Consider the following 11,018-nt stretch of genomic DNA (forward strand, 5'->3'; position numbering starts at 1 on the left):
TTTTTTTATTTTTAAATATAAATTGGAGAAATTAAGTACAAAAATAAAAAAGGTTCAATTTTTATATTTTCGAAATATGGAACGATTTGATTTCTACTTTCTAAATTAAATCGTCTCATATTTTAAAGAAATATCATAACAATCTACCATTTAAAAAAAATACAATTATTAGTCTAATATTAAAAATAAAAAATGACATCCAATTTTTATCTTGTACGTGATAAAACAACTCAACTATTTGTATTTTCACTTTTACAGAAATGATTATGAATTTGATATTACTACTTGATACATGTATGATCAACCATGAGATATGAATACAAAAATTTGACTGCTGATTCTCTGTTTTCACAATTTTTATTTGAAAATATGGTGGTATTTATGTAATTATAGAGTGTCTTTCTTCCATTCTCATCACAGCCAAAAATTAAAAAAAAAAAACGTATTTTCTCTAAATTTATCGCTCTTTATTTGTTTCTTTGTGCCACTTTTATTCTTTTTATCCTCTCAACTCTTCTTCAATTAGTAGTTGTTCTCTGAGTCCTTGTACTGCCTCCTGCTATGCTGCTTCCTGTCACTATGTTTAGTGTAAACTTTTTTTTCTCTGCGTTTCTGATTTTGAGGATTTTGGTTTCTCCCAATTTTTTTCTCTTTTAGCTTTGCGCTGCATTTTTTTGAAAGACTAAGTTTTGTTTTATTTTCACTCTTATTGCTAATAATTACATGTAATAATTACATGTGATATTGTTGATATCTATTTTTAACTCATATTTAATAGTAGTTGATATTTATTAGTTTCTGACTCATATTTAATAGTAGTTAATATTTATTAGTATAAGATAATGGGAAATTTAAAACTAAAGATAATAAAAAATGGTCTAATAAAAATACAAAGACTTTTATGGACATACTGTACGAGTGAAGAATGGGCAGTAAGAGGGAGTGAAGAGTGAAGAATGGATAATAACACAGCAGTTTGGGAAGAAATAAATAATAAACTGGTTACAATTGTTGAAAAACAATTAAGAAGAATGAAATGAATTTATGTATGATTATGATATTTTAAAAAGAATAAATTTATGTATGACTATTTATTCATATAATATTATTTTAAAGATTTCAATATTACAATGTTTCTTGAGATCTTATTACAACTGAGGTGAGCATTTCTTTTTATAGAAGTCTCTAGATAGAAGTGATATCTTACTAAATTTAGACAAACCTATCATATAATGCCACCTGGAGGATAATGATAAGCTTTATCTTTTTTGGCGTTTTCTAGGCATGTGACTAAAGTCACTTTATTTCAGCACACTCATAATTATACATAGTGGAGTTATTGTCCTAACAAAGGGACGGTTTGAAATAGTCTTCTGGAAGGGTCTCATCACCATCTGAGAAGGATGATGTGCCTTCAGAAAATGTTTCTTGAGATCTGATTACAACCGAGGTAAACACCTCCTTTTATAGAAGTCTCTAGATAGAAGTGATATCTTACGAAATCTAGACAAACCTATCATACAATGCCAGCTAGAGGATAAGAATAAGCTTTATCTTTTTTGGCGTTTTCTAGGCATGTGACTAAGATCACTTTATTTCAGCACACTCATAGTTATACATAGTGGAGTTATTGTCCTAATAAAGGAACGATTTGAAATAGTCTTCTCGAAAGGTCCCATCACCATCTAAGAAGGATGATGTATCTCATAAACCAAACATGTTTTCAATGTTTTCATTTTTTTAAAAACAATGATCAAAACAAACATTTTAAAATCTGAACATTTGAAAACAAAATCAGTTTTCAAAAAATAAAAATTAAAAATAAAAAACAAAAAACATTTCCTCGTACCAAACACCACCTAATTCTTCCGTTTTCTTGTTTTTTAATTTTTAGGACTCGAATGGTTCTATTCGGAATAATATATGTTAACTACATTAGCAATTTAATTAATTGTATCAGTTTAATATATTTATCATAAAAGTAGGTTTAAGTTAACAAATCATACACACATAAAAAAAAAAAAAATCTAGTATGAAACATACATGATACATTAGCTTCATGATGAGAAGCAACTGCGCTAAAATATATTCATGATGAATCTGATAATAAATTAAATTTACAAATGTATGCTATCCTCCCCCACCGTCTTTGGCAGTGGGAAATGAGAAGCAGCTCGAAAGGACATAAATATCGACAGCTAAGAAGAAAAACAATAGCGCGAGCAGGGAAGGGAAGGAAGATACTTAGATACAGGTTAAAAAACTCCTAAAGCTACCACGTCAAAAACACCAAAGAGAAGAGATTCCCTTTTTTATCCACTTCTCTTTGATATTGCTTGGAAATAAGTGAAGAGGAAACCAAGAAAACTGCAAGGGAAGGGAAAAGGATAAAGACAGTAAAAAAAAAAAAGTAAAAAAGAACGGGTCGGGGAAAACTAAAGCCACCAAAATGGATTGACCTATGTATATTTTCATTCAAATCGGAAAGAGACCACCCTATTGGCTTGGCGAGTCATATACAGAGAACAATCTACTAATAAACGGCAATACAGCTGCAAGCAGTGCATTCGGACACTCCTCATGGGGTAGATGGCCACACCCAGATACTGCAACTAGTCTCTGCAGGGGGAAAAGTATCCGCATGAATTATTAGCAAACTTCGAAAAAGGATGAAGTCGTATGTCTTGAGAAGTAACAAGTGAAGTTCAAACAGATTGCAACCATTAAATCATTAGGATATAGGGACCAAGATACTTACAGAATTTACAAATTTTGATGCCATTGCTTGGCAGGATTTCAGAGGGACGAGGGAATCTTCAGCACCAGCTATGACTAATACCGGAATGTCTTCCACAGATTCAAGCAACAATTCTGCATTTTGTGCCGTAAGGATGGTTTCAGAAGACAATTTTCCAATCTCGTGAAGTGCTTCATCCCAGCCTTCGACATATAGTGGAGCCTAACATACGTAGAAGCATTATGAGTGAAAGTAAATTAAATATGTCTCCGGAAGAGATAATATAAGCATTATGAACAAACACCTAGATGGGAAGAAAAAGAAACATAATATATAACAATTTCAGAGCAGAGTTTTCAAATTTGGAAATTTTACCATGACTTGCCAGGATAAGAAAAAGGTTTGCGAAAGAAAAACAATTGAATAAGGCTCTTAAACCTCCCACCAAAGTCCTTCCATAAAAATGTTTAACATAAAAAAACAAGAACTAAAGGTTTTTATAAGTATTCTTAGGCATTATAAGTCTCTGATAGTTCATTATACAATAGTTATATCTGGTTAAGTAATAATTTTTCTTTCCATACAAGTGATTTGCTATGAGTAAGCTAACAAAAGCGAAAACATATGATGCACCATAATAAACTTTTGTTGTCAAATCTGACAGCTAACAACATACCTTGTAGAGAGTCAAAACTTCTGCCGTCAGTTTGGTAGCATCATACCATGAATGACGATTCACCACTTGAGTGATTTCTGCTCTTAGAAGAGGACGAACCAAATGTTTCTTTCCAAGCGATGTATGTAGAAGGATTCGAGCAAAGGAAGGGACTACTTCCCTTGACAAGCTCACATTTAGCAATACAACCCCTTTCACAGTAACCTGAAAACCAAAGAGCGGATATGAACACATTTAAATCTATGCAAAGTCACTAATCATTTAGCAATACAACCCCACTATTCCCTATTGATCAGGACCAAAGAACAAGAATCAGTTAAATGAAACGCCATTGTGATCAACATCACAAAATTAAGTTATTAACCTAGAAACACACATTAGGTGTTGCTGAATTTCCAGAAAAATATTGTAGTTTTGAAAGAAACCTTGAAAGAGGCTTTGCTATTATCTTGATAGTTGATACATTGTCAAAGTAAAATATTTTACCTAAGCATCCAATCATGTGTTCCCATATCAATAAACGCTGGACTTTCACACTCACGATCACTATATATATCATTAGTAGAAAGCGTATTTATTTATTTTTAATTTGCATTTGATAGTTTATCAAAATTAATCTCTTATAACGCTTCACAAGTCCATTAGTCTTGCTTTACTTTACACACAATTCAGATAAAAAGCTCAGCTAATCAAAGTTATCTAATATGCAAAAGAAAGTAGGGAGAGGAGGGGGAAAAAGAAGGAAAAGTACTCACATTGAAAGAATTCATCGTTGTTTGAACTCTTTGTGCAGCCATCAAAGCAAGCAATCCTCCATCATCATGACCAATTAGCACAACTGAAGAAAATCCAATCTCAGAACAGAATGATAAAAGCAGGTCAACCTGGAAAAACAGACCTCCATCAGATACGTCATACTTGAGGAAACTGAAAAGGCCATTAACTGAATATAAACTGAAAACTAGCCCTTGAAAGTTAAAAAGTAAACCCACCTCTTAAATGGGAAGCAATCTGTTTATAGCTCTGGTTTCATGGCTAATACTTGTTCAATTAAAACTAGAGCGTATAAAACAAATAATTCCTTCTAGTACAATGACTAATGATAAATAGTAATCACCTGATTATCAAGTTTATAAGGATTTGGAAGTTCTTTTTTCTCCCAATCCTCCCGTCGTAACCTTGAAGTTAAGCCCCAGCCAGGCCTATCAAATGCAGCAACAGTGCAATTACTCTGCTGAGCTAAAGGTCCCAATACATGCCGCCAAGAGAACACTCCTCCACCAAACCCATGTATTAAAACAATGCCTACTTGGCCAGCTGCCTTTAAACTTTGCTCCAAACGCAAAGGATTTGATTTCATTGTTTCACTGCCTTCGTGAATTTCATCTAAATGCAATGCAGGGATATCATCAGAGGTAAAGAGAGAAGTTTCTGGACCGTCTAAAAGAGGTGCATATAGAGAAGAGCCATGGAATTGATTGCTATAGCTCCTGCAGAGTTGTTGCTGGATTTTTGGAGTCGCAGACAGTAACTGTCTATTGAATTTCTGCAACCCTCCAGCTGTTGATGAAGTGCTGCAAGAAGTACTAGATTCAAGGAAGGACGATGCTGAGGACAAGCTAATTGAGGGTGAACCAGGCAGGCTGAGCTTATAATGGAGGGTAAGCCCTTGGCAGCTGATGAATAAGCTGTCTGAGTCAGCAAGTAATCTGACAGGCAGTTCTTCATCACGAGCTGGTCCAAAAGGTCTGCGCCTCATTTCAGTGTCACTTTTGGGGGTTTTTCCCCCAGAAGCAGCAGGAGATCGTGGGACCTTTTGATAGCTAGAGAAAACATTTTTGCATGAAAGGACCTGCATAATTAGCAAAAACAAATAAATAAATCATTTTCTAACATAGGTGTGCCATAACAAAGGAAGCAACTCAAGGCTTGTGAATCTGGAAATTTGCTTTTGTGCTGGAGAATAATATTGCTTTAGAACTACTCAATTCCAAAGAAATCAAACTACAAAAAGAGCATAAAAAGAACTTTAAAAACTTACAGCTTCAGGATCAACTCGATGAAACAGAAGCTTTCTCCTTGCTCTGCAGCTGGTTCTATAGGCAACCACAGTATGTCCAAGGGCAAACACAACTGATGACAGAAACAAGACAGGCATTCCCCATGATTTCTTCAAATGAAGTCTCTTCCTAGTAAGCGAAACCGAAGCTTCCGCTTCAATCTGGGAATTTACACTGAAAATGCAAGCTTTCACTGAAAGAAGGACAATCGAGAGTAAGGAGGACAGAGTCACAGTTCCAAGGTAAGGACCGTGGGAGAGACCGGGAGCATCACAAATGGAATAAACACCTGCACTCACAGGAAAGGGATAAAAAATGCAAGCCCAACATGAGAATGGAACTTTTGTAAATGAACAAATTAACAAAGCCCAATATGAGAAACATCGCCAATTCTGCACGCAAACAATACAAATAATGCAAAATATACAAAGTAATAAAGAAAACGTTTAACCAAAAACCAGGTGAAATAAGAACTTGTAAGTTCAAATTTAACCCCCACAAAACCAATACTTCTAATTTTTTTTTTCTAGAAGGAAGAGATAGACGAAAATAGGAAAGACAAATTAGTCTGCAATTCCTGGTGTATTTCAGCTTTATTATTTATTTGATATATAATAATAATAACAATAACAACTGAAAATATGATTTAGTATGTAAACTTCATGATATTATTAGATGAAGTGGAACATGCTCTTTAATCTGCCAACGAATTTTTCCAACAAAATATATACATGCACCACGGAAGAAGCGCCAGAAACGATACAAAGAACAATCTGAATGGAAAACAAACAAACAAATTGGAGTTTGATAGACAAAGCAAGCAATGTACCTTCAACAATGTATCCTCAACAAAACAGATGAAAAGAAAAAGTGTTCTGAATAAAGTAAGGTTTAAAATAAAATGAATGAATCCTTGAAACACCAGCAACAACATAGGGATCTGTATTATCATCATAGCGAAAGCAGAAAAAAGGAGAAGAAACGAATCATACAGATAATGATGATGGATCTTATGATAGAAACGAGAGGAATATCCGTCAAGGAACTCTTGAAAGCGTATAGTCTCAAATGCTCTCTAAAGCTGTAGCACCTGATGCACGTGAAGCTGGATATCAACGTGCAAGGAACAACGACGTCCACCATCGCCACCAGCACCGGCAGCGACGACACGAGAAGAGACGCCACCAATGCCGCCACGAAGAAAACCGTCCGAACGCACCTCCGAAGCTTCTCGAAGCACTGCCCTCCCCTCGCCATCTTCAACAACAACCAAAATTGAACAGCAACGGTTTCCGCCGCAGGCAGTTACACTTTGTTCCAGAAATTAAATACCAATTAAAATCTCTTAATTAATCAATTAATTAATTAAAAGACTTCAAGATCTCCGTTTCCGATGTCCAACATAAACCCTATCTCAGCTAAAATAAACGGTTTCTTCTGCAGCGGTGGCTCGTCGCCCATTTCCGGCGGCTGAAGTTCGCCGGAACGATTGAATGTGAGACGAGAAGTGTGCACAACGCCTAGGGTTTTCCAGTGGGAACGAACGCAGAGACAGAAAGAAAAAAAAGAGAGAGGGTTGAACGATGCGGAAAAAAAAAATGCCCTCTCTCTGATTTGAGTTTTGAAATTCCCTTTTCCCTTTCACCTTCTCCAACGCCTCTTTCTTCTATCTTCCTCCTCCTTTTTTCGTTGCCTCCTTCTCTTTATATTTTTTATTATTAAATTTTTGTGACCCCGTTATTTAATTCCAAACTTATATCATATATCAGTTATTTCCTAAAAAATTTAATTTGAGTCTATGATGTATAAATATTGACACAAACTCGCATACGCGAATTTAAAATTTTTATAAGATTAAACACGCTGATGCATAATAATATTTAAATATGTCCAAACGTATTTAAAATTTTTTTTATTAAGATACCGTTAAATATTTAATATAAAATATATTGAATTGAGTTATTTTTTAATATTATTTTCGGTTAAAATTGTGTCTCTAAATTAAAATATTTAACTTACTAAACACAATATTTAATTTCAGTATCTCAATCTAAGTCTAAGAAAACAAACGTAATTTAAAAAAATAGGGAAAAAAAAATCTAAACTTTCGGGATCCTTAATCTGTAATAATTAATAAATACTGGCATTGTTGACACTTGACAGCCAGGAAATCATGATTAGTTTTAAGACTTAAAGTAAAACGGTGTATTATTTGACGTTTTCTTTTGTAAACATTAGAGATTAGTGACTCTCAGCCGCTGCAAACTTGGCACCTTTTAGCACGTTAATAATAATTCAATATTTTTTCGTGTTTATTCCATGTCCACCCTATTTACCCGTTCATGTTTTACCATCTTTTTTGTTACACCAATGCATGTCAAACAAAAAAAAATAGTGAAAAGTAAAAATGTTTCGCCATTTTAGTGATTTTACAGTTAATATGTTTTTCAATAATGTCAAAATATAAATGACTAACCAAATTAAAGCATAAAACTAAATGTAATGATATATAATTGTACTGTTGTAATGTAATAATAAATATAATACTTATCGAATGATTTACCAATTTGGATTGTGAGGTGGTAATATTAATTGAGAGAAATTAAAAGGAGATAAATTGCGTTTCAAAACATAATGCAACTAAATAAACGCATTTAAAAAATTGTAAAAATTCAGGTACAGTCGACCTCACGTAAAATTGATAATTGAGAGTTGTTAGATGATTTGACCGATTTGACTAAATTTTTATCTAATGGCTTTTAGTTATCAACTTCACGTGAAGTCGACTGCACTTGAGTTTCCACCTTAAAAAATACACAACTTAATCAAAAGTGTGTCAGGACTCAGGAGAAGGGGTGTGAATTAACAAATACATTGTGGCAGTGGTCTTCTTGAGCCCAGTAACGGTCTTAATTGATTATTTTAAGCCAAGCATGCATGTTAACAAAATGTTTATGCATTTTAAAATTGACGCCGTTATAATTAGCTTTTTGCATGAAATTAACATCAGAAACATATTATTATTATTTGTTGCTATTGAAATTGACGTTCTCTGTTCACCAAAAGAAAAAAAAAAATTGACGTCCTAAGCTAAATTGCATTTTGTTGTTAAGTTTTTTTCTTAAATTGTATAGTATATAGTAGTTCCATATATATAAAATTGTAGTTGAATATTAAAAAAAGAAAGTTGAATGGTCTCAAGTAGTTGGTATGCCTTGTCTTACATATTATATTCCTTCATGATTAGTCTGTACTGCAATATAACGAGCGACTGAGTAAAATTTCTCATATTGGAATAAAATATTTGTTAGTATTATAAAATTATTCATCTCAAAAATTAAAACAGATAAAAGAAATTAATATTAATAGTTATATTTTCTATGAAAAAGTCTAAAGAGTCAGTATTTTTATTAAAATTTGGTCAATATTTAACGAGAAAAAAAAATGAGTAATTTCACACATTGAATAAAATCTTACACTATTAAAAATACTAATGATAGCTAATTAATGACTATAAAAACTCTAATATTATATCATAAAACTACTCATCTTATAAATTTAAGCTAATAAGAGAATACAATATTAATAGTTATATATCTAACAAAATTTATAAACTTTTTTGAGTATTAATTTTTGTTTGAATTGAAAATAAAAATGAAACAAGTAAGAGTATTTTGTTAGGACATAGAATAAAGAAGGGAGCAGCGAGTAGTCCGAGAATGTAACGGTAAAGGCTGAGACAGGTGGTCCGGTGTGATGGACCGAAACATAATATAGATCCGAACCAGACCCCACAGCCATCAGCCTATGGCCCCAACCTAGTACAGTCACTATCACCTCTCTCACCCACACCATTTGCTTGCCACCTGTCACTTTCATCTTCTTTCCTTCCTTTTTTTAATTAGAAGAATGTTATTTCAATAGTGTAGTGTTAATGAAATATTTGTACACACTATTTAAAATAACTATCCGGGTACTAGAGATAATAAACATCTCATCCCAAAAGTTTAAGTTAATTTTGGGATTTATCAAGAATCAAATTCTTGACTTTTCGAATTTAGAGCTCTGATACTATGTCATGATACCACTCATCCCAAGAGCTTCAACGAATGAAAAAAGATAACACTAATGATTATATCTCTAATACTGAATCGGACATCTATAAACCTCTAATGTACACATTGTACAAATATTCCATTGGCTCCCTATACTTTCTCAATTAGTAAAGTATCCTCTCATGTTTTAACTTTCTAACTTTCTTTTCGCGCACCACAACAACAGACACAAGCATGCGCATTATCACAACCATTTCTTTTGTCTCACCACCCATCACGTGATACCTATATATATATACATATGTATATAGCAATATAGCATTGTACCTAATTAGCTCATCAACGAGACATACATTAATTCTCTTATTAGTTGTTGAATCTCCAGCTTTTGATGTTGATCCAAGCCTTTGCAACATTCAACACCAACATTATTATGATTTATGAATAACTATTTTTCATTTACTATGAAGTAATAATGAAATGAATCAGTTTGTCACGAGGCCAATCATTTTGTTTAGCAGTCTTTCCTTTTAGAGCGATTGAAGAGTTGGGAAAAAGAACAGTGCATGAGTTGGTTATAAGGTAATTGCAATTTACCCGCTCCAACATGAATCAGAGCTATGCAGCAAAATGACACAAAGCTGAAGCAAGCCGAAAGGGAGAATCCTAAAAAGGGCATTGATGTACCTCCAACAATGTCACAACCCTTATTTATTACATTGTAAACACTTAATGCAGTTAGCTCTATTTACACAAAGAATAATACCACTCTTAACTCCGAAAAAAGGACAATGCTATTTCTAACCTCTATAAAAAATATTAAAAAACTTTCAAGTGTACTGATACACTAATATTTTAGTAATTTTTAACTGTTGATTATATTTATAAAAAAAAAGTAAAAATTCAAATACAGTTGATTTCATGAGGGGTTAATAGCTGTTGATAGCTGAGAGTTATTAGATGAAAATTTAGTCAAATCATTTAACGACTTTCAGTTATCAACTTCATGTAAAATTGACTGCATCTGAGTTTCTACCTTATAAAAAATATATAATATATATAATTAAGATCAACAATTAAAATTTACTAAAATAAAATTATTGTAGTATTTATATTTAGTAAATTAAATTAAAAATTACTTTTACCTCTACTGAAATCGAATCCTTCAAATTTAATATTCCTTGTCCCTTCTCAACAAATTTAGCCATCCGATTTGCTTAATAACAATTAAAAGAAATTAACTCTATATTAAAGAAAAACGCAAACATTCTAATAACGATGCATAACACATCATTTTCATCCATATATATAAAAAAAAAGTGAAAACTTAGGTGCAGTCGATAGATAAAAGTCGTTAGATGAAAATTTAATCAAATCATCTAACGACTTTCTGTTATCAACTTCACGTAAAATCGACTGCACCTGAATTTTCACCGAGTGTATGAAAAAAAAAAGAAGAATTATTATATATAATGATAATAATGAAAGAG

At 32.7% G+C, this 11,018-nt stretch overlaps 1 protein-coding gene across 1 annotated transcript; it reads right to left on the reverse strand.

Annotated features, from left to right (window-relative positions):
- LOC107613930 lies at positions 2,064 to 7,172 on the reverse strand. Its single transcript, XM_016316131.2, has 7 exons — positions 6,466 to 7,172; positions 5,455 to 5,762; positions 4,531 to 5,265; positions 4,169 to 4,297; positions 3,414 to 3,617; positions 2,759 to 2,959; positions 2,064 to 2,619 (listed from the first exon to the last, which is right to left on the reverse strand). Exons 1-7 carry the CDS (start codon positions 6,728 to 6,730, stop codon positions 2,497 to 2,499), a joined length of 1,965 nt encoding a protein of 654 aa, XP_016171617.1. The 5' UTR covers positions 6,731 to 7,172; the 3' UTR covers positions 2,064 to 2,496.

Source organism: Arachis ipaensis, chromosome B08 (assembly GCF_000816755.2).
Source record: "Arachis ipaensis cultivar K30076 chromosome B08, Araip1.1, whole genome shotgun sequence".
Classification (NCBI taxonomy): Eukaryota; Viridiplantae; Streptophyta; class Magnoliopsida; order Fabales; family Fabaceae; genus Arachis; species Arachis ipaensis.